Source organism: Mytilus edulis, chromosome 10 (genome assembly GCF_963676685.1).
Source record: "Mytilus edulis chromosome 10, xbMytEdul2.2, whole genome shotgun sequence".
In the NCBI taxonomy this organism is placed as follows: domain Eukaryota; kingdom Metazoa; phylum Mollusca; class Bivalvia; order Mytilida; family Mytilidae; genus Mytilus; species Mytilus edulis.
Genome location: NC_092353.1, coordinates 5,834,326 through 5,859,951, shown reverse-complemented (window position 1 = coordinate 5,859,951; position 25,626 = coordinate 5,834,326). Strand labels below are relative to the sequence as shown.

The 25,626-nt window shown below is 32.0% G+C and overlaps 1 protein-coding gene across 5 annotated transcripts; it reads right to left on the bottom strand.

Annotated features, from left to right (window-relative positions):
* Positions 1-3,944: 3,944 nt before the first annotated feature.
* LOC139493218 (putative inhibitor of apoptosis) lies at positions 3,945-23,345 on the bottom strand. 5 transcript variants are annotated; one of them, XM_071281437.1, is made up of 11 exons: positions 23,297-23,339; positions 21,797-21,964; positions 19,209-20,132; positions 18,460-18,626; positions 17,803-17,929; positions 15,690-15,853; positions 12,579-12,636; positions 11,992-12,090; positions 7,679-7,762; positions 5,777-5,815; positions 3,945-4,536 (listed from the first exon to the last, which is right to left on the bottom strand). In XM_071281437.1, exons 3-11 carry the CDS (start codon positions 20,107-20,109, stop codon positions 4,340-4,342), a joined length of 1,836 nt encoding a protein of 611 aa, XP_071137538.1. In that variant the 5' UTR covers positions 20,110-20,132; positions 21,797-21,964; positions 23,297-23,339; the 3' UTR covers positions 3,945-4,339. The 5 variants fall into 5 exon arrangements, with proteins under 5 accessions (XP_071137538.1, XP_071137537.1, XP_071137536.1 ...); XM_071281436.1 differs by having other exon boundaries at positions 21,890-21,964; XM_071281435.1 differs by lacking the exon at positions 21,797-21,964 and having other exon boundaries at positions 23,301-23,345.
* Between the last annotated feature and the right edge of the window lie 2,281 nt (positions 23,346-25,626).

Below are 25,626 nucleotides of genomic sequence, written 5' to 3'. Positions count from 1 at the left end.
TCTTTCATTTTTTTCTTATGTGTTTTGTATATGCGATTTGTTGTGTTTCTTTGGTACATGTATTTTAAACGTGACTCTGTACTTTAAAAGATCCCGTCAATATGATATTGTTCTATTATATGTCATTATGATATATTTCTATTATTAATTAGAAAATACGTTGAACCACAAACGTCAAAATTATTCAATCGCCTAGTGGAATGAACTATTTGTGGATTCTTATACATTCAATATAACTTTTGGACTATTTTAAATCTCGGCTCTATTTGTGAAATTAGTTCTTACATACTTTGATTTTTTAACCCTGTATGCTAACATTGCCCATGTGAAATTTTTAAATTGTTTGAATATACATTGAACGACAAATTTATGTGACGTATTAAGATTTTCTGACGTTAGACACGCGAATCTATGAATGTGTTTGTAGATGGATGTTTTTTGTGTTCTGCTAAATTATTCCTTTTAAAATTGTTACACGATGATGACTGTTGTACCCATATTTTGACTATTTTATTTATTATGTCTGTTTAGTTCATGCATCATTGTAAATATAACGAAATTTGATGAGACTGTCATCAAAGTAAGAGGTTTAGCGCTTTAAACCCAGGTTTAATTCACAATTTTCTACATTTGAACATGCCTGTACCAAGTCAGGAATATGACAGTTCTTGTCCATTCGTTTTTGATGTGTTTTGTCATTTAATTTTTCCATGTGATTATGGACTTTCCGATTGGATTCTCCTCTGAGTTCAGTATTTTTGTGATTTTACTTTTTTCAGAAAGGAGAAAAAACTTCAACAAAATCTGCCTTCGGTCATTGCACTATTACGTCACTAGATGTAAAAACTTACGCAAAGGTTCATAAAAATTGGTTCAAGCATTTTTGAGTTATTGACAAACGGTCGGACGGACACACAGAAGGACAAAGGTATATAATAATAGGTGTCCCCTAAACAAACTGATAAAAACTAAGTTGAAGCTATATATAAAATTTTAAGCCCACTGTATTTATTTGCCCGTCGAATTCAGTAAGCAGATGTTAATGGACTGTCTTTTTTTGATATGGTTTAGAAGTGTTTCTCGTTTCTCGTTTTTTTTTATATAGATTAGATAGTTGCTTTTCCCGTTTGAATAGTTCAAGACTTGTCATATGGGGGACTTTTATAACTTGCTGTTCGGTGTGAATCAAGTCTCCGAGTTAATGACCGTACTTTGATCTCTAATGGATTACTTTAACATATTAAGACTTGGAAGGAAAGTTGTATCATTGACACTCATATCACATCTTCTTATATCTATATTATAAACTATATAAGTTCTGTCAGATCAATATGATAGTTTCAGTTTGGTTCTAATCGAGTGTGTCAGTAAATCAACTCCCTAAGGTTAAGGTTCCTATCATGATTTTCTTGATAGAGGGTTGTTGCTCACAAGGACGCTATTAAATCAAGAGTTCAAAGTCGTGAAGTTGAAATCATCACTTCGTAAATTTTACGGACGCCATCACGGGTTGGTTGACTGTTATAGAATAACCGTTTCACAAATGGTATCGGATATGTTTCTTACGTCGTAACTACAATCCCCTTCCCTTTAATGAATGTGACCTACCGAATTAGACTATTTACCGGATTTGTTATCACATAAGCTACACGACGGGTGCTACATGTGGAGCAGGATCTGCTTACCCTTCCGGAGCACCTGAGATCACCCCTAGTTTATGATGGGGTTCGTGTTGTTTATTCTTAAGTTTTCTATGTTGTGTTATGTGTACTATTGTTTGTCTGTTTGTCTTTTTCATTTTTAGCCATGGTGTTGTCAGTTTATTATTGATTTATGAGTTTGACTGTCCCTCTCGTATTTTTCGTCCCTCTTTTAAGGAGTAGTTGTAACTGATCAATATTGTATTAGGTGATTTTTATTGTTAAACTATGCATTTTGTCAATTATAACATCGCAACAAAGAATAAGTTTTAAAGTACCCCAAATTCGATATACTATCTTATATAAAATTTATATTGAAAAATAATGAGTACCAATTTAATTGGACCTTATATAAACAAGTTATAAGGGCGCTTCAAGGTGGCGTTTTATCCCCTACTGCGACATTCTACATCTGTCAACAATACTTACAAAATACTGGAACATCCCCAGTTTTGGGTGGGTTTCGCGTTGCTTAGTTTTTAGTTTACTATGTTGTGTCTTGTGTAATATTAGTTGTCTGAATGTATTTTTCTTATTTGACACTGGCGTTGTCAAGTTTATTTTCGATCTATGAGTTGGACTGTCGCCCCTCTTTTACAAAACACTAAGTTATATTTCAATTTTAAAACAGCATAAGTTTGATTTGCCAATATCGGGATGATGGATTCACGGTTACAGAGTTCAAATGTAAGTCTTCTTAGCAATTGCAAATAGTATTGACCATTTACTTACGTTTACGAATATTTTTTGCAATACAACATTCGAAGTGACATACTTAGATACCGAGGTGAACAAAGAGGAACAGTTTAAATTAAGGAGTGTCCAAGACATCACGTAACATTTCAAACCTACTGAAACATATAAGTATCTCCCAATTACTAGTGCACACTCTAGAAATATTTTTAAAAGTATTAGAACAGGTCAATCAATTCGTCACATAAGAAATAAAAGCAACAGAACTGATCCCAATATCTTATGACTTTGGATCATTAACTAATGGACAGAGGTTATGATAAGTTACAAACTGTGAAATACATTAAAGATTGGATACACAAGGTTAATACATGTGGTACTGTGTCATATAATTTTATGAAAGGGGAATTTCCACTAAAACTAACCCTGGCCAATGGTTATCCATCTTAAAAGAGATATCAACATGATTAAAAACCATTGGCAGATTTTGCAAAGAGATTAATATTGTATAACAGTTATCAAATAAACTCATCATATATTCCAGAATTAAATTTTGTGTTTACGCCAGACACGCGTTTCTACAAAAGACTCATCAGTGACGCTCGAACCAAAAAACTTTAAAAGGCCAAATAAAGTACGAAGTTGAAGAGCATTGAGGACCAACATTTATAAAGGTTTTGCCAAATAAAGCTACGGTTATCTATTCCTAAGATACAAAAGCCTTAGTACTTCAAAAATTCAAATGTTTTGTAAACAGGTAATTTATAAATATGACCATATCAATGATAATTAATGTTACCCTCGGGGAATTAAAACTCCACCAGCAGTGGCATCGATCTAGTGGTTGTAAATAAACTCATCATAGATTCCATGATTAAATTTTGTATTTACGTGATGTAGATGTCTACCATAGAGTATTAACGCAGTAAACATTTAAACAGCATATAGCAAAATCAAGATGTTTAAATGGGGAGACCTTTGAGAATTGACCTTTGCTAAATATGTCACACAACTTGGGATAAAAATGCCGACACACCGATAGTTAAAAAATTAAATACTTTTAGTTAATATGCAGTTAGTATTTACGACTCTATAGAAACGGCGTCAAGTCCTTATAGTTAGCTATGAGTATGTATGTTGGTGATGGGAATCCTTGCATTTGTGGAATATTTTATCCAAAGTTTAATAAATGCAATACAGTTTGGTTAGAATCAGAACATTGTCTTCCTAACCAATCGACTATTTCTGTACCTTTCTGTCTACCGAATATAAAGATTTCCTTTCCTAAAGAGTTTTCAAATTTTTGTAGCGGTGGCCAATGTAATAAATGACGATAAAAAAACATCAAACATTACAAATAACAGCATTCAAGTGTTACTTTAAGTTATTCAAGAGATTGTTCTCTCATTGGTTTTCCAGATTTGTAAAATCAAACATATTGTCGCACTGGTATTGCAGAAAACTGTGACATCCATGTCTGACTATTGCTTCTTCATTCACAATCAAAACCATTAAAGGTAATGATTATTTTTCTAAATAACTTACTTTAAATTGAGATTTTGAGATTTTTTATTCAATTTAGTAATCTGCTATGATTTATTATTTAGCAATTTTAATGACATATTGAACATTGAAAAATACAATAATAACTTTGGGTTTATCTTCAGTTCCTAAGGTCAAAACATCAAAGAATTGCTTGGAACCATATGTTCGATGTGTGGGTTGTCCATGGCTTCGTTCGATATTTACAGGCTTCCGAATGTTTCAAAGCTGCATCAGGATGTTTGCAATTGTTGTCGAGTTTATAATGCTTCGAATTAGCTCCGAGTTGTACAAAGCTGTTCCTGATTTCAGTGGAATAACTGTAGACTGCTTCCTATAATTTTCGAGTTGATATAGGTTAGGGTTTTTCTGTTAAAAAATAGTTTTCCTTTAAGTTTTAACTGCTATGACAAAAATGTCTTTAACCTTTTCTTAATTTTTGTATCACAATATGGACAGAAGTCCATTGCATATGCACATTTTTCGCATGTCAGCCGATGTCCACAGTTCACAAAAAGCATGCATGTATCGTTTACTCTGCAGCGTATACATTTCATTTTTTCTTTCAACTTTCTATTCATCTCAATAATCTTCTTAGGATCTGTTAAAAAAAATAGTAGCCGGTACATTTTGGATTTACTTTTGTTATTGTTAATAATAAAACTGTTAAACTTAAACGACAAGTCCTTTGTTGCTCGTACTGCAATTATAACCAAAACGCAGAAACAGTTAAAGTGACACCACCACAATTCAAACTTGATCTGTATTTGTAGTAAGAGGCATTGTGTAAAAGTTTTATAACATTTGACTGAAACAAATTTAAGTTGGAGAATGAAAAAAGAAATTCAGCAATTATTCCATGTGTAAAGGATGAAAGAAACGCCACCAAAATTCAAACTTAATCTGAATTTTATGGTAAATACGCATTTTGTTTAAGATTTTATAACATTTTGTTGAGACCAAATAAGTCCGAGAACGGAAACGACGAAAAAAACAGAAGTGCGCAGCTTTATTCACCGCAGAGATCGAATCATAGACAGCTATGAATTTGGATTGTGATTTATTCCCCAATTAATGCAATATTTGACACAGAATGCGGGTGGTTTAAGAATTGAAAACAATTGGACTTTCACCCTTCGTAGTGCAATGTCCAATACCTAACTACATGGTTATACTGAAAAATAATTTATTCAGAGTATTAAACAATGCTTTCACGATGTTGAATAAAAATTATCAACACATTATTTTTAAATCCAAAACATTATAAAATATATATCGTTGAACTTTGGCAGCTACCAATGCGAACAAATATTTGACGCGCAGATACCTGTGTGAAACATCAAGACAGGTATTTGACGAGCAGATACGTACGTGTGTAAAAATAAAACAGAACTAAAATCGCATTGTTACAATATGTAAAACTAACGGAGACCATGAGCTCTACTTTTTTATTAAATGCAAAGGTTTCAGTGTAGAGCATATCTAAAGATTAAAAAGTGGTCGTGATAACACGTCATGTCATATTTAAATCTACCTCAAATTGACACCAAATTGACCAAAGACCGTTGCATGTTTAAAACATATAACGTCGTGATATTTAGATTCATGTTTAACTTGGAAACGAGCCGAAACGTTAATATAAACTTTAGTTATTCTTGGGAATTATTTATCATTATAGTTATATTATTTTCATTCTTTTTATGTATTTTACTTTCTCATTTATTTTTTAATAGGGGTCGAATTTATCTTTTGAAAAAAGAAAATGACAGAATGATTTTTTCTAAGTATTCTTTCTATCGTTACATTATATATACTTTAAACTAATCAAAACGTGAAAATACCATTTTCCTCCGGCTTCTCTGTGATGATGATATTGCTGACTGCAAAAAAAAAGAGTAAAACTGATAACCTTGCAATTTGATTAAATGATTATATTTTCATTTCGTTTTTTTTATATAAAGTACAATAACGTAACAATTACAAAGAGCGCTAGCATGACAAGATACGACAACATTTTTTTAAACTGAGGTACTGACTATGTAATACAGTGTGTATCATATACGACTGTTGACACTGTAAGTTTATTACATGACGTAATAATATATGAGACAATTTGTATTTCATTGTGGTTGAATGTTTTATTCCTCTTTTAGTTTTCTTAGAATAATAAAAAAAAAAAAGGAGATGTGGCATGATTTCCAAGGATACAACTTTCAACCAAAGATACAATAAAGGGGATGTAGGCAATCGTACGGTCTTCAGTTATGAGAAAAACCAATCCCGTATAGTCGGCTTGGTTTTTCCACTCAATCATTAAATAAATACGTAATTTGTTTGTTTAAAATCTTTCCTGGAAGTGACCTGTCCTACACTTTTGTGTTGACAAGATAAATTATTTAAATATTCATTTTCCTGTATTTCAACCTCCAGCAATATACTGCCCGAGTCTTTTTGGAGATAATTTTCATAATTTTCAGTTTCTAATACTCTTCAACTTCGTATTTGTTTTGACCATCACATTGTTTTGTTTCGACAAACAATGATGAATCTCGTAGACGAATCACGCATCTGACGTACCAAATTATTAGCCTGATATCTCTAATGAGTGTTTACAAAAGTTTTCTCATACTAACCTTAAACTCGGTCCAATTTTGTCCCATTTAAATGAATAGCCAATGTACAATGTAAATACAAATAAAGCGATACATAATGATAAATAATACCTTGTATAAACAAAAATGATTTAAACAACACACATTCTTAAACGAACATTATCAAGATACCTAATTTGTTATTTACAATGTATTAGATAATACGGAAGACTTCTTTCTTACATAAAGATGGTATTCCTATTGGTACCAAGTGTTCCTCTCTATAGTATTCTTATTTCTTTATGTATATGAGGTGGAATTTTTAGAGAAGGTTCATAAGAAAATTAAAAGAAACTAGAATTATTTTTTTAACTTAGGTTAACTTTCTGATATAAAGATGTAGTCCGCACACTTAATAATTCAAGTTTTTATGGCAATGTTGAATAAACCTACCCAATATTGATTTACATATCGAATCTAACAATGAAAATTAAGAATGCAAATGGGGAATATGTCAAAGAGATAACAACCCGATCAAAGAGAAGAATACAGCCGAAGGCCACCAATGGGTCTTCAAAACACACGAAAATCCCGGACCCGGAGGCGTGCTTCAGCTTTTAGTTAAAAACTGAACTTTACAAATAAAGAAGGGGTAATCGTATGAATTTACAATGTAAATGTAGCAACATGTTTAGCATACAAGGTAAACATATATTTCCTAGTAAATACGGTATTCTAGATCTTGCAATTTTAAACGTAATTTGTTGGAGAAGTGGTGCTGCTATTTATTAAAAAGGCAACAGTAGTATACCGCTAATAAAAAGTCATAAATCGATTGTGAGAAAACAAATCTGGATTACAAATTAAAATCGAGGGGAACACATCAAGATATAGTGATAACATATCACACTATTAATTTTAGCTAAAGAGCACACAGTCAAACTGATCAATTCAATTTGGTATTTGGGGAAACCTTATTTTAAACCAGGTATTCTCATTTAAAAGATGTAGGTACTAACATAAATATATGAATTATATGAACAATGTGTTTAAAAGACTTTGCCAGTAATTGAAAAAAATAAATAGCGACGATTCTAAGAAATACAAAAAAAAACCGCTAGATATTTATTAAAGATTTCTGATAAACCTTACCTGCAAATGGACTTTGTTTAGTCTCTTCGTTTGGCCTTTGAAAGATTAAATCTATAAGATCTTCCACAAAGAAATTATTGTCTCCTGAATATATATATTAAAAACAAATATATGATGTTTGTATATATATCGATTTCATATCATGAAATCATAATCTTTCAGTCAGTTTAATTGAAGTCTGGAGCTGGCATGTCAGTTAACTGCTAGTAGTCTGTTGTTATTTATGTATTATTGTCATTTTGTTTATTTTCTTTGGTTACATCTTCTGACATCAGACTCGGACTTCTCTTGGACTGAATTTTAATGTGCGTATTGTTATGCGTTTACTTTTCTACATTGGCTAGAGGTATAGGGGGAGGGTTGAGATCTCACAAACATGTTTAACCCCGCGCATTTTTGCGCCTGTCCCAAGTCAGGAGCCTCTGGCCTTTGTTAGTCTTGTATTATTTTAATTTTAGTTTCCAAACAGCCGAAGACCCATTGGTGGCCTTCGGCTGTTTTCTGCTCTATGGTCGGGTTGGTGTTGTATAATTTACTGATGTTCAAAAAGAGTAATTTGGCAAGATGAGCCAAATAAAGGTAATATACAAAAATTTAATGAATCATATAAAGTCTAAAAGTCTAAAACATTGGTTAAACGAAACAATACACTTTTTATTACCATATATATAAAGGCAGGCTTTCAAATGCATTTATTTATAACAACGGTGAAAGTTGTCAAATCATATAGTCTTTCATTAAGTATATCAATATTTTCAAGAGTGTAAATCCAACGTGTCAAGTATTCAAATGGTAATGAAAATGTCACTCTATGACAATCCTACGACCGAAGTCTTTCAAAAGGCTCAAATCTTAAAGATAGATATTAGTAGATGTGGTATGAGTGCCAATTGTTAACTCTCCATCCAAGTCACACGCCCTTTAAAACGGCAAGTTATAAAGGTCAAAATGACTAAGTGTAAAATAAATCAGACAAACCAAAGGTTTTATTTATAATAAAGAAGAAACGAGAAACACTTATGAACCACATCCACAAACAACAACCACTGAACAAAAGGCTCTTGACTTAGGATATGTGCAAAAATGCAGGGGGTTAAACAACGTTTTAGTAGGAACCAACTTTTACCCTCACCAGAAACAATAGTGTAATATTTCAACATATATAGAAAGACACACTAAAAAATATCAATTGAAATAGCTTAACTCAATCAAAAGACATATTAACAAAAAACAAGTAAACAATACATTGAACGAATAAATGTGATCTATTACACAATGTTAACATACTGTTAATTTAAAAAAAAAGGGATGAGATGTTTTAATCAAAGAGCTGAAGAGCTCTGAGGGAACAGACGGCCATTGTTTCTATTTTTGGGGGGTATCTTTTGATAGTCTACATACAAAGAATGAGCAAAAGAACAGCTAGAACATATAGAAAGGTTGACAATAATGAACTAATTGTTGTTTATTGTTATTTCATTTCCTTAGTCAAGAATTCATCATAGAGACAATATAAACCAATGAGATCTGCACCTTCGAAATCAAAACATTTGATTAAAGTTGGGAGTTAACTATCATGATTATCTAAAATTCAATTGAATTTAACAGTTTCTACAATATATTTTAGAATTTTCATTATGTACCACTGAACGGCAGGCTAGGACCATTCTCAATTTTTTGTGACAGTACTCTCAAGATTTTTTAACTTTTTTAATAAAGTTCCCAGTTACAACTCTCATCACAGGGATACATGTACTAATAAAATCCAATATGATTGATATAAGCTGTGTGAAGTTTGTTTCCAGATCCCACTTTTTGATATGTAAATTTCATGAATAAATAGCTTAAACTACAAAAAGCAACATTTTAAAATTTTGAAAAAAAAATTACCATATCAATAATTATGTTGGTACACAAAATTATTCGTTAATTGAGGACTATTTATCATATACTTAATGTCACTTTTTTAGTGTTCAGATACATTAACTTTCATTTTAGTGGGTAATAACTCATCAATTGAGGTGCTCCTGAATTGGAGAAAGATTCTAAAAACATAACTTTACAGAAAGAATAAAAACTGCAGTTGCTCTCTCCAATCTCAATAGGTAAAAACTACAAAAAGCAACATTTTATTTTTTTATATTTTTTTTAACCATTACAATAATTATGTTGGTACACATTTTTTATTTTTTTATTATTTTAGTGGATAATAACTGATCAGTTGAGGTGCTCCTGAATTGGAGGAAGATTATAAAAACAGAACTTTACAGAAAGAATGAAAACTGCCGTTTCTCTCCCCAGTCTCATGTATCCCCATTGACATTGTTTACAGCAAAAGTTGACCTATAAATAATAGCCTCAGATTAAAGCATTGCATGCTGGTGTGTGAATCATCTACACTACAGCAAACATCATTAGGTTCATATTAAACAAATACGGATTTAAATTAGTATACAAATACTGTGAATGATTTTTATAATGAATAAATAATATCTCTGTGTAGTGTGGTATTCCAACAATGACTTCATTAGGTTAGATATATTTAGAATATTTCGTAGTACTGATTTTTCCGGACTGTAAAAGAAACGTATACTATGTAGTGTAAAGGAAAGCTCAATATACGCTAATTTCACGAGAAACAGAAGGAAAATGTGTAAAATAAGTTTAAAGTCCATCTTTTCTTCCGCCGTTGTCATCAATTTCAGTATGACATTTTAAGGGGGTTTCCAAACTATTAAAACAAAATGACTGACGTGATGGTATGGAACTCTGGCTGACCACATTATGGAATTGAAGGCTTAAAGCCGTCTTTCCCCAAAAACAATATTAAAAAAGTCAACCTGCCTGTATGACCTTAAAATTTCTTGGTGGATTGCGTTATGAGTATTTTCTTGGGAGATAAAGTTTACTTTAAAGTCATTTTTATGTTGTACTGTTATACCACTGTCCCAGGTTAGGGGGAGGGTTGGGATCCCGCTAACATGTTTAACCCCGCCACATTATTTATGTATGTGCCTTTCCCAAGTCAGGAGCCTGTAGTTCAGTGGTTGTCGTTTGTTTATGTGTTACATATTTGTTTTGCGTTCATTTTTTTATATAAACAAGGCCGTTAGTTTTCTCGTTTGAATTGTTTTACATTGTCTTATCGGGGCCTTTTATAGCTGACTATGCGGTATTGGTTTTGCTCATTGTTGAAGGCCGTACGATGACCTATAGTTGTTAATGTCTGTGTCATTTTGGTCTCTTGTGGACAGTTGTCTCATTGGCAATCATACCACATCTACTTTTTTTTTTATATTTGTCACAAATACGACGACTTTACTTTTTATGGAGTTTATATTTCCCCGTTTTCAAGATAATCATGATCATGTTTGCAATGACGTCTCTTATTACAGTGAAAGTAATGTCTTTATATAGTTTTGAAGCGGGTCGAACTTACGGGTTTTAAACCTATTTAATCTTTTGACTGAATATATCACAGTATTATTATTTTGGATGCTTCGGCCTTCATGAATTAAAAAAGACATGATATTACACGCCCTGCTGTTTACAGAATGTTAAATCTAATAGTCCTTATTGTCCTTAAAAAATTTAAATTATTGTTTATCTTTTGTCTTATATCATTGTGGTCTGTGTGATTGTTTTATTTACATTAATTGTTATCTTATAGATTGAAGAACGGCTATATTATTTGTATCTATTCTACATTTCGAATTGTTGAGCTGTACTCTACAGTACAACCAATGCTACTAGTTTTATTCGGTATGATATCAACAGGTTGAAAACTTTTAGCCTTCCATCTGATTTTACAAGCATTCATTTAATTAAAAAAAATCTTTTTTATTTATTGTTATGCAGTTATATTCTTGTAATAACAAGCAAATTTATGGATTAAGTTCATGTTCTGCACGTATCTTAATTTACATTTTTACTAGCCTTCAAGTTGTGATCTCTCAATTGATGATAAGACTGAATGGAGTACAGATAAAAACAGAAGAATAAAAAAAAACAATTTCATCGTCCAATCTTGTACTGGTTGGTTTGTTTAAAGTTTAAAATCTGTCATTCTTTGATTCGAGCGTCACTGATTATGAATACGAACCGCGCGTCAATCAAACCATATCTCCTTATTATCATACCAGATTAGTTAAGAATATCTCTTGTATGAAATATTTTTTTTAAATTTTGGTTCACTTCCTTGTCTATAACTCAGTTTTTGGAACAAAATTTAAGAAAACAAAATAGGCAATAGAGCGAAATGTCGTGTTAAAACATACAATTAAGTGCATTAATCTCACATAAATAGAAATTACCTTTTGATTTAATGTATCGATCAATCGCATATTTGATGTCATCAACCTTGAAATCCATACTTTGAAGTTCTTTTACAACTGCATTGTCTTTTATATGATCTAAATGTTAATTAAAAACATAGAATATACATTCACTTTAGATGGTGTTTAAATTATGAGTGGACACTGTTAACCTTCCAGTACAGTGTTTAATGGTGCTCAATTAAAAAAATTATGCTTTATGTTTTTAGAACAGTTTCTGGAAGTGTGTTTTGGTTCTCGTCTGTTCTTAATTGACAATGTTACCTGCCATTCGATGATTCTTTCAGGGCTCCATTTGTATCTTCTTTATTTTCGTAAATCATACATTGAAAAAAATAGAAATGAAACGTATGAATACCTGTAGAAATTGTATAAAGAACAACAAAACAACAGAAACCCGAAATACACCAAATTTTAGGTAGTTATTCAAATATTTGTTTTCAGATTAATTATCATAAAATCAGCATTTTGTACCAATTTACCCTAAATTAAATTATCTACATCCATATTTAATTTATATAGATATATTATCGGTCTTTAAAGATAAAGAACATTCAATTTTGTACCTGACAATCCGTGGCTTTGTTCTCCCGGTGTAGAACTGTTTTCAGCTCTGTGTCTCTCCTGCCAAAAGAAAGCAGTAGAATTCTTCTACAAATTAAAAGAGGGATTGTATGATTCAAATACTGGTTTTGTGTTACCAGCTTTAGACGTTTTTTATCATTGTATTATGTCCTAACTGGTCATAATGATTAAAGCCCAATTTGATTGTCTGCTTTATTTACTCAAAAATTAAAATGCTACACTGTAAGCGTGTAAACTGATAGTTTTAATGACGTATATAAAAAGGCAACGCACGTCTGACCTCACTGTTATAATGAATTGTAACAATATATTTTTGAATCTGTTTCGGGTCAAAATTGACGTTCAGTTATTTTCCTGTCTATTTTTCTTATTGATTTGATGTCTTTCAAAACCAAAAGTCTTATATATATATATATATACAACTCGTCTAAACATCAACCCAACAATGTTAGATAATTGCAGCCGTCCCGCTAGACCACACGACCACCTGGGCTCTCTCTCTCTCTCTCTCTCTCTATATATATATATATATATATATATATATATATATACAACTCGTCTAAACATCAACCCAACAATGTTAGATCTGTAAATTTGCTTTCGCAAATATTTGGTTCTTCCCTCGCCGGGATTCGAACCCATGCTACTGTGATATCGTGACACCAAATCGCCTGCACTGCAGCCGTCCCGCTAGACCACACGACCACCTGGGCTCTCAAAAAAAAGAGCTTTCGCTGGCCGTGTGTTACCTTTCTTCGTCAGTTTTAATCTAGCGGCTTACTACAGTACATGATATATAAGGCATGAAGATGTTATTGTTACAGATCAGCTAAATTATCTATAGTAAAGGATCCTACAAATTAGTGTAATATACAGTCACAGAAAATAATTATATTTATGAGTACGTCTGAGTCAGTGACAACTCTACAACAGATGTATCCATCGGATCGCCATCAATGATGGTGATACATGGCTGTGTACATAATGTATATACAACTCGTCTAAACATCAACCCAACAATGTTAGATCTGTAAATTTGCTTTCGCAAATTTTTGGTTCTTCCCTCGCCGGGATTCGAACCCATGCTACTGTGATATCGTGACACCAAATCGCCTGCACTGCAGCCGTCCCGCTAGACCACACGACCACCTGGGCTCTCAAAAAAAGAGCTTTCGCTGGCCGTGTGTTACCTTTCTTCGTCAGTTTTAATCTAGCGGCGTACTACAGTACATGATATATAAGGCATGAAGATGTTATTGTTACAGATCAGCTAAATTATCTATAATAAAGGATCCTACAAATTAATGTAATATACAGTCACAGAAAATAATTATATTTATTTCCTCTACCATATTGATTTGTTGTCATTGAAAAATATAAATCAGAAAATTAAAAAAAACTAAAGAAATTAGGTTACTGCTTCAAGTTAATATAAGAAAATATGAGCACTATCAATAATAGCCTTAACAGACACATCTCCTTTATCGATTGTAGAAACCTCTGCAGATTTTTTCCAGTCTTAGAGAAAAAAGTAAACATTTTCTAATTCATAAGACGTGTGCATGAGAGAACTGTTGTTGTGAATTCATGTGCCGAAAATCTGTCCATAAAAACACTGAACTGAGTGGGATTAATGTTAATTATGTCCTGCCATAGATCATCTCTTTTGTCTTGTGTAAAATCACAGGGTACCAGTAAGTGTTCAACTATATTTAAGAAAAACTTGCCATATTTGTCATAAAGTAAATGTTCGTACTATAGAACATAAGTCAATAACATACTTAGCGTTTTCCTCAGTTTTAGTTTGTTACCCCGATTTTGTTTTTTGTCCATGGATTTATGAGTTTTGAACAGCGGTATACTACTGTTGCCTTTATTTAGCAGGGACACGTTCGTTTGAAGTCATTTTATTGCAATTAAGGATAGACATTTTAAACATAAAAACAAAAGACTAAGTAGCATAATTATGTGCTAGTTTACAGTTTAACGTTGGAACAGCCTTCTTATTTGTCTCACATATTTCACAGAACTCTCTACATGTATAAGTAATTTCGACAGTCCGTGGATCTAAATAAAAATGATTGCATATATATACTTTAATACTTTACTAAAATGGAATTTTTATCATGTTTTTTTTTTTATAAATATATAACTTTAGAGTCGCGGAGCTTGTTCAAGCTACAGGTTAGCAAACCTGTCAAATTTCTATTATAAACATACAATATGGAAAAAGCGCTTTGATGTGAATGGAAAAGGCACATAAACATAAAAATTTAAATAAAATATAAAACGAAACCTCTTACATGTATATTGCTTTTAGAAAATAAATAGGAAAAATGTTGGTCACCGTACTCGTTTTCTAGCTACACAAGGAATACATTTTGTTCTCTCTTGAAAACACACACACATCTTTATAAAATCTTATAGAAGTAATTGCATCATTAAGACTTATCAGAGATTATACGACACATTTTACATCTTCATACAAATTATTGATTACATTTTAGGACAATATAAAAGAAATGATCACCAGAGTCCCCCATTACCTTGTAATACAACTATTGATTATCATATGTCTTTAAAAATACTATTTATTGATACATAATCTTTCAGCATGCATTGTGACGTCAGTTGAAAACACATTTGCACTATCAATAGACCTCTTTCGAGTTCATTCGTCACAGGAAAAAACTCGTAAACTATGCGCGCCTTGATGACGTCATTTACCAGAAAGAGGCCTGTATTCCTACGCTATTAACATTCATGAAGCGTCTTAGTGATCGTCATTGTGCAGGATAAACTAGAAATATCGTTTGTTTTGTAAGTACTTTATCAAAATTCCCTAATGAAAGCAATCCTGATTGTCAATAATTAGAATTCAATTTGCCGAATAAGTCGTGTAAATAGCATTATAGTTTTCCAACCAATTGCTCAACAATGGAACTTTTACCTTTACAGTACTAGAGACTAGGGTTCATTAATTAGAGTTAGATATGATGACAGGGGTATAATCAATATACTATTAATGTGCTAAAAATGATTCTAGATAACGAATTAATACAAAAGTCAAACATATTAAAGAACTGACTTGCCTCTGTTTTTCTTTTTATTTCTTCTATAAATTCTCTACCTTTCATTTTGATTAAAAATTTACAGAACGGGAACCATCGCGCATGTTCCTCCCATGGGACGTCGCCTTGTTCCCAGTGTCGCAGTCCTCCATCACAGTAATGACAGCGAACAACATCTTCTTCACCTACATTGGCACAAAGTTCATGTAAGAAAGAACAAAAACAGCCTCTCACATTTGAATCTCTATTTGTACCGGTACTTGCTTCTTATATATAATATCATCATGTCAAACGGACACCGCAATGGATTGTGTACTGTATGGGTATATCGTGTGGCTCTAAGTCTTGTCTCAAGTCAATGCTCAATATCCAGTAATTGTCGCGGATGGCAAGATTATAAAACATGAGTTTGAAATAAACTTGGATATAAATAACACATTTTTGTTTCATACATTGTAGATATAGGGCAAAACGTACTTTTGAGTCTGACTGTGACATTATAAAGAAGTTAATGGTGATATCTCAAAACTATGGTTTTAGAAATTTTTACAGTCTAAATAATTGCAGGAGATGTGAAGCTCTAAATTCGAATATGAAGGTCAAAATTAATAAAATGCTCAACTGGGTGCAGCTTGATTCGACCGCAGAGGTCATACCCTGAACAGTTAATTATTTGAAACAGCATAGGTTTATGTCACATAATTAACATAGCTAAAGAACTTCAAAAACTTTTACCTATTATGGTCCAATATCCAAATATAAATACACGGTTAGATGCTACATATCCAGGATAATTCAATTTATTTATTTATTCGTGGAAAACATAAGCTAGGGTTTGCTTCATATTGTTTTTTTTTATAATATAGCATTCCGCAAATTAATGAAATCTATAAATCTCCTTTAGTTTCAGTCAATTGTGCAGAACATCTCGTTTTTTATGGTGATTAAATATTTGACATATCATAGAATTCTGACACCGAATAAACGTGGTCCATGATAATATAAATTTCAAATTGGACATATATACCTTTTATTAACCAATATAAAAAATCTAAGTACATGGTTAGATTGGGTATATCAAAGAACCCCAATAATTCAATTAGTGATGAAACCAAACAAAGATTAATTAAAAACTATTTGGCCCTCAATGTGGAACAAATGCATAATGGGGTCCAAAAGGCAAAATGCTTAATGCACCTTCATACTGAGCATATCAAGGAACACCAATAATTCAAATTTTGTTACATTCAAACAAAGTTTAATTTTTAATGCTTTAGGCCTTAATAAGGACCAATTGAAAAACGGGGCCCAAATTTTGAAAACCTATATGCAACATTAGATTCAGACTTTGAAATTGATAAAAAAAAAATAAAGCAATTTATGCAAAGTATTTAAAAAAAAGTGCTGCTGTTGGCTCCTTTTTTCTAAACTTCAAACATCATAACTTGAAACATCAATCCCAAATTCCTTTTTTTAAGTATGGAATTATGCGATACATTTTGGTTGAGATCCAAAGGTTTATACTTGACTTATTGTCCAAAATATCATAATTTTTTGCACTTTTTACCCCTTATTATTCCTAAATCACTGGGAGAAAGCGGCTGTCCGTAACGTTCGTTACGGACCGCACAGTATGGCAGAAGGCAATATCGGTAAAATTCAAATTTTATCTGTATGTTTTGGTTTTAAGCATTGCGTATAAGTTTCAAAAAATTTGGTTGAGGCAAACTTAAGTTAGAGAACTGTAACCAACTTTGGGACGTACGGACGGACAACGGTAATGCTTCGGTACAGCGGGGGCATAAAAATTTAAAAAGCTTACATAAATCATTACACAGCATAAAAACTATAAAAATCCTTACATCCAACAGAATACAGCCCAATATTTTGATAACTGTAGTTATATGTGCCAAACTGATTCAAATGTCTATGCTACGTTTGATTCAATTTTGACTTTTAAAAGGTCTGAATCATAGAAACCGAAATTTTCTGTGGTTTACCCAGCCCAACGTGGAATTTTGAGAAAACCAGGGTGTAACCGGGTTATACTAGACTGGCCAATTGAGTATTTCAAATTTTCCACGAGGGTACACTAGTCTAACAGACTGTTGATGTGGGCTGAAGGGATAATTACCTGTATAAAAGAAACCAGCATCAGCTAGTATTTCAGGGGTTTGTTCAATATCTCTCCTCCAATCTCCATCAAACGTTGCTATACGAGACATCTTGTCATCAAAGGCAGCATGTTTGGCATTATAAATCTGAAATGATTCAAACTAAAGTTTTTTATTTCTTCTTTTCATAAATGAATGCTTATGTTTTTGGAACACTTGATATAATTTCAATGAAAATGATGTTGCATTTTATTAGTAAAAATGTTGGTTACAACTGTACCTTAAGTGTTTTGCCATATTATATGGCAAATACATGTACGTTTTCACCAAATATTTAAAGATATGTTGTCATTGTTAACTGTTAATTATCTTTATTTATTATTTATAACTATGATTATTAAGTTTTATTGGATGTTTACTGCAGTCGTGTTTACATTTATCTAATAACCCCTTATATTCATACATTAATATGAACGAAACACATCGTGCATCAAGTCAAGGCAGAAGGAAACGCCGTCTTGCGAAAAATGTACTTAGGATTACACATGATCAAAAAATAAAAATATTAACATGTTGATATGTTTTCCTACAACTTATAATCTGCAGATTGAGATATCTTGTACGTAAGACTTAAGTTATTTATGTTTACAACTATCCAAAAGGTGTATTGAACTCACCTTACGCCAATCTTGTTGAATATTTTCGATGTACTCATCTCCCTTTTTGTTCTTTAGAAAGTGACATTTCGGATTGTGACGAGCATGCTCAGTCCATACATTATCCTTTGGATCCCATTCGGCTAATCCCAGGTCACAACAAAAGCATCGAACAATATCATTGTCTCCTAAAACACGGATAAACATTAATTAAGTTTAATTTATTACAGTGTGTATAGAGTGAAGCCAACTTTTTAATTTTTTATTATTCGAGCGTCACTGATGATTCTTTTGTAGGCGAAACGCGCGTCTTGCGTGAATACAAAATGTTATCCTGGTATCTATGATGATTTTTCTTTTGTATTATCTAGTCATCTAGTTGCTTTGGATTGGTTTAAACGATTGCATTTTCATTATTCCCGCCCCAGATTAGTATCCTTCCCGCTCGTATTTTATTATTATTTACGCATTTTTTTGTGTTACAAATCGATTCGTTTTGTGGCTGCCGAAGAATATTTTTACACAAATAAGGGATACATTATTAACTTGTTGCTGCGGATGATAATAGCACTTACCAGCGGTGTGCTAAAGGTTAAAGTAAATGCCTTCCCTGTGACTATTCACAACCAACATCATAATTCGAATTACTGAAATGTCGCCATGGTTTTCTTTTCCTTTTTGCAATTATTTAAAAAAAAAAAAAGTAAATACTTCAAAAATATGTGTTCATATTCTTTTTTATTTACTCGTTCAAAAAACATTAAGCTTACCAGTGTAAAAGTACCCAGCTTCGGCCAGACACTGAGGTGTTTGTTTGTGTGCAAATCTCCATTGGTCAAATGACCCGAGTCTTGATGAATAAGATTGATACTGAGGATATTTATATTCTGGTTCTTCCAATCTGGAGAAGTTAGCATCAATGGTAAGTTGACTATTCATAGCATCAGTTGTTTGCTGAACCGAATCAAATGGTCGGTTTAATATGGGTCCAAGGAGCGGTATCTGGGTATTTGACTTGTCTATATCCTGTTCACTTTTCGTTGAAGCAGTCAAATTTTCTACAGGTTTTGTAACTAGAATCTGTGGTCTTAATCCATTTATAATAATCTGACTATCCAATGAAGGTTGATGAGAAGAATCAGATTGAGTGTTTGATGCATGGTTTATGTCAGATCCATCCATCTCAATCTTTTCTTTAAACGCTCGCTTAACAAGAGGACAATTTGGATTTATACGAGCATGTGCCTGCTTTGGTGTTTCTTTGTTTGACCAATCTTTAACTGATGTTTTAATTTTACACTCAGTACATTGCAAATCAAGTTCATGATAAAGATAAATAAATCCAGCATCCTGAAGCATTACAGGCCACCATTTTCCTTCTTTTGTAGGCCATGACAAAAACGTACTCCGCAACATATCTACGATATACTCATGCCACTTTTGAGGTGCTATCCTGGTAGTACGACTACGTCTATTATGTGTTCTCGAATGCAAATCAATTACTTTTGATGATGCGTACTGTAACGGATAACTGTGAAGAAGGTATATTTGGCTATTTAGTATAAAAGCAGCCGAAATACAGTTTTTCTTCATGGTATTAGTTTTTGAAACTTTATGAATTTCAAAAGCCATGCGATAACAATTTTTCTTTTGTGTGTCCATCGTTGACATACTAGTGTTGAACGATTGAATATCTGTAAACGAAATGACATAGCAATCACACTGTGTATATGTACATATTTTTTGCAGTTTTTTCCCTTAATAAATGGACTTTTGTTCAATGTTTTAATCAACTCAAACATTCAAATCTTTAACGTATTGTATATTTAGTCATAATTCATTTGTATTTATTCCGCTCTAATATTCTGATTGGTTAATTATATTATTTGTATTTGTCTGGAATGTTATTTTTTATTATTATCATTTTAGTTCATTTATAAGTTTTGGAGTTCGACTCAAAAGTATGTTCACGTGATAAAAGTAAGGGGAAATGATGCAAATGTTGCTTACATCATTAAGCGCTTAATATACAAATCAGAACAATCGCATAAACATTGACATTTGCATTAAAACAAGTGTCGTACTATTAAGGTCTTTTTAAAAGACGGTATTGTGCTTTATTTCAAATACCGGTAATAGATATTTATAGAATAGTTTATACTGATTTATAGTGCATGGACTATGGAAATATTGTCATGACATCACAGGAGATGATAACACTCATTAGTGATTAATATATCACAAGATATTTATTTATTCCATTCTGTGCCTGTTACGCCCCTTTGATAGATGTGGTTTTTGTAAACAACAAACAACAAACAAACAACCAAACAACTAAACAAACATACAAAAAAACAAACAAATAGAAAATAAAAGAACAATTAACCTGCAAATGATGTGTTCGGGAATGATATAGAAACTAGACAATTAAATTTAAGGTTGTAAAAAGTTGAAGATAGAAAATAAAGTATTTTGTTACTTTAGAATTATTTTTATTTGTAGAAAAGGCAAATTTATTTGTCAAGACATAAGCTGGTGATAACTACAATTTGTATAATATAGATAAGAAATATAAGCAATGAAGGGGACTTTCTCGCTATATGTAGGAACTTTTGTCTTTTGTCCCTTTAGCACCTCGTTTGGAGATGCTTTTCAATCCAAATCTTATATATTGGGACATGGGAATCATTTATAATAGAACACTATTTAGAACGGTTGGTTATGTGAAAAATGTATAAGTCGTTGTAATGCAGGTTTTACATCAAATCCACAGTGGGCATGCTAATAAGAACGGGAACTGTGGTAGTTTAGACCTTATTTCAATGAACACTTTCGTAGTATAGAGAATTAAAAACGATGTGTGGAGGAAAACATAAAAAGTTTACAGTTAAACTCTTTACTTCAGAGTACAAAATAGTCTAAACAGAAACTAGTATTACAAAAAAATATTGTATCATTTCTAAGTGATTTAATCTAATCCTCAAAAAGCATTAAATGACGCCCTACCATCTGGCATTAGGAAATTATTGGTATACAAAGATTCGGTTGGCTTGAATAACAAAACAAGAGTCCACTCCTGATTTTATGATAAATGTCATGGGGAACTTGGCCGATTCCCACTGGATATTTTTATTAAATTACGTACTATTTATTATTGGAAAAGCTTGTAACTGGGGAAAATAAGAAACTTCCTGTTATTCTATACAATCTTGTTACTGGTAGTTATAATGGAAATTTAGCTTGGTTCAAGGATGTAAAATCTGTGCTTGATAATTGTGGACTATCAAATATATGGAACACTAAATATTGTATAAGTAAAAACTGATTGCATGATACTGTTAAATTAAAATTAACTGACCAGTTCAGACAGACATGGTATGCTACTGTACAGAATTATCCTAAAGCTCTCAATTATAAATTATTCAAAAATAGTTTAAATTTCGAAACTTACTTTGGTATATTAGATGAAAAAAACATTGCTTCTTTTTGTAGATTTAGAACTTTGAACACAAAAATAATTTAAATTCTTATCGAAATTGGTAGATGACAAAACATTCATAGAGAAAATCGTATTTGTACGTATACTTTGTGCAAAAACGGTGATATTGGCGACGAGTTCCATTATATTTTAGAATGCTCGGCAATAGACGATAGAAGACAATTGCTACAAAAGAATCATTATAAACAGACCAGATAATTTAAAATTTCAAGGTCTCATGAATAGTAACAACCCGTCTGAACTAAACAATATGTGCAAGTTTATAAGAATTATTATTAAATGCCTAGAATCTCCTAGGTAACCACTTTATGTCTCTACTTTACATTTGTATTTAAGATTTATACTGTGTTGATTTATTTGTATATGTCTCTGTAACATTGTACTTTGTTTTACGACAATAAAGATATATATATGGAAATAAGTAATTAACCTGCAGAAAAGTTAAATATGTATATGAAGTAGAAACATACTTAACTATGGGCTCATAAGAGCAACGAAACTTTTTGTCAGATGGAATCGGGTATAGTGTAGTGTCATTTTTCTTATTATTGCATATTTTTAAAATAGGACAAAACACAATAACAAGTTCTTATCAATAGATTTAGTTATATTTCTTCCTTGTTTTACTATTGATTTTCATTCAAGGTTGTGTGTACCTTCTCACAATTGTGAAGTGTGGTCTAAATATGGAACGAGAACGATTGATAAAGTTCATTAAAAACCTGAAATCTGAGAAAGATATATTTTTAAATGTATTCACCTCTGAGGTATTCACTTTCGATTTTAGAAATGTCATACGTCATCCGGGTGCTTAGTTATCGTTCTTGATTTTAATTAAATATATATGTATATTATAGCTGTATAACTGACCAGTCCACAAAAACACAAAAATACGTGAAGATGTAAAACCGAAAACCACTGAATCTTCTCATGGTTTGAATATTTTCCATCAATTAAATTCAATTAATTGATATACATACACGTACCATACCCCTTCGTGTCTATAACTCAAGTTTAATCACAATGACTGCACCTACTTTTTTGTAACATCATGACACACCTAAATACGTTAATTAATAAGATGAATTAAGAGAACACTATTGAAGTGACATGGGTGGTATATATATATGCCCTAATTATAATTATCATTCACGTCATATAAAGTTTGGCGAGTAGCCAATAATTTATTAATCTAAGTTATATTATTTATTTTGTAATGTAATGTTTGATAACTCAGTTATCTAGTAAAACAATCATTAAACTCAAGTTTATACAAATCAGTCTTCAATAAATAATTATTCGCCTAAAATAATTAAAAAGAAAAAGTAAAAACTAAGTTCAAAGTAGGTCCTACTGCACTTACTTGCTACGTCGTACTGTTGTTAACATGATTTCTATAAATAACCATAGTGTTTATATATAGATGAAATAACTAATTCATGTGTAATAATGTTGTTTTTTTTTTTATACATGTTATAGAAAGATTGAAAGGCGGATGAGCGAGCGCTCCGCAAACCGTACATATATTTACAAACCTGCAAACTAGGCGTGAATACTAAATTAACGCACAGATATAGAAACAAAAAAATAAGGATAAAATTACATTCTCCCGTTTACAAAAGTAAGTTTGCCAGCTTTATATAGCCATGTTTTCCCAGCAGACATTTTGGATAATTGCAATTCTTCCCCGCGGAAATCTAACAATGCGTACTATACATATATAGAACTGAGTGATTTCTGGAATGCCAATAGATATAAAAAGATGTGGTACCAGTGCCGATGAGACAAATCTCCAACCAAGTCACAATTTGTAAAAGTAAATTATTATAGGTCAAAGTACAGTCTTCAACACGAATCATTGGCTCACACCGAACAACAAGCTATAAAGAGCCCCAACAATGACTAGTCCAAATGGGAAAACTAACGGTCTAATTTATGTAACAAAACGAATAACGAGAAACACCTATGAACCGCATCAACCTGAGACATCAACAAACAACCACTGAACATCATGTTCAATTTGTAGTGTTGGGTTGCTTAGAAGAAATGTTGGTATAAATTATGTTCGTATTTTCCACACTCGTCTAACAAAAAAGTAGAGGGTTGGTTACAAGGTGCACGTGGGGATGGGGCCCTATATTTTGTTAGATATTCAAAAAAATACCCCATTCATATATTGTCCCGGTCTGAAAATCCGATCTTTTCGTATGACTTGAAAATATGCTCCTATTCATAAAGATAATTTGACCCATTGATATATTTATTGTTTGATAAAATTGCTACCCATATGCATTGACATATGATTGCTGAATTCCTGAAAAAACGGACATCGGTTTATATATAGAACTTATTTATATGAAGTGACCCCGTGGTTGCAACTAAACTCATTACGAGGGATACACAATGTAGTTGCTGAATACCCCATACATGTATTTAAGCTATATGTTTATATAGGGCATGCCAAAGAAATTCCTCACTGAGAAGATTAACACAAAATATCACGTAATAATTAGAACGTTCAAATATAATCAGTTAATAATGGGACATTATACACATGTATTGTCAATAAAATATCTATAGAGGGACCGTACCAAAGATTAAATATACTCAGACACTGGGACGTATGCTTTATTATGATATTAGTACGTGAGTATTTCTGTATTGGCCTTGTTATTGGTCCGAGGTTTGCTGTATTGGCTTGAGGCGAAGCCGAAGGCTAATACAGATGGCCGAGGACCGATAACAAGGCCAATACAGAAATACTCGTAATAGTATCTTTATGAATTAACTACAGTGTTACCGTATTTTTTTTTTTTTTGCATTGCATGAATATATATTGGCGAGTTTTGGATGTGTCTATGGGCCACTCGATATCTCTCGGCCGGAAGTCAAAATAAAATTCTCGGAACGTCTCGAAATTTTTCGGTCATTTAAACAGGTCTTAACAGGTTGTTATCTACGTCTTTGATATGGTCCCTTGATGTCCCTTGACGACGCAATTATATTTGTTTTAAAACAACCACTGTACACTGTGTGTATCTAGGTTAATTATAACGTGGTATTGCCTGTTGACTCGATAACATGTAAACTAATTATTTTGAAGATTTAACCACGGGATACTGTGTATTTCATCATAGACTTAGGCAGCAACCATTTTATTTTCTGGGGGGGGGGGGGGGGGTAAGGTTTTTTTTTCTGGACAAATTTTTTTTTTTCGCCTATGGCGAAAAACAATCCATTTTTTTCGCGACATGTTGAAAACTATTTTTTTTTTTTTCAATTTTAGCATTACATATAGTGGCAGCTGAGGGTGAAACAATTTTTTTTTTCTCAGAATCAAAAACAAATTATTTTTTTCTCCAAAAACTGGAAACAAACTTTTTTTCCAAAAAAAAAACATAGCCCCCCCCCCCCCATTAGAAAATCTAATGGTTGCTGCCTTACGGGAGAGAACATTCTGGTTAAAATACTAATATTAGATCAGAAAACAGAAAGATAATATTCTTATTAAAAGTATTTAATTCAATCGGAATCAAAGAAATATATACGAAATATATACTGTATTTATGTTTCTGAAGAAACTAATAATGATTGAAATCAGAATATTTTCAGAGTTGCAATTAAGAATTTAGAAACAAGTATTGTATATGACAATATACTCTGCTTTGGTATTTTTAAATACTCATTTG

Bases quoted from the DNA above. Each gene is read 5' to 3' on its own strand.
- LOC139493218 (XM_071281434.1), bottom strand. From the start codon at position 22,740: ATGACGTATGACATTTCTAAAATCGAAAGTGAATACCTCAGAG. The intron at 18,627-19,208 runs GTAAGCTTAATG...TCCGTGTTTTAG, and splicing joins AGCTGGGTACTTTTACACTG to GAGACAATGATATTGTTCGA. The intron at 17,930-18,459 runs GTGAGTTCAATA...GAATCATTTCAG, and splicing joins TTCAACAAGATTGGCGTAAG to ATTTATAATGCCAAACATGC.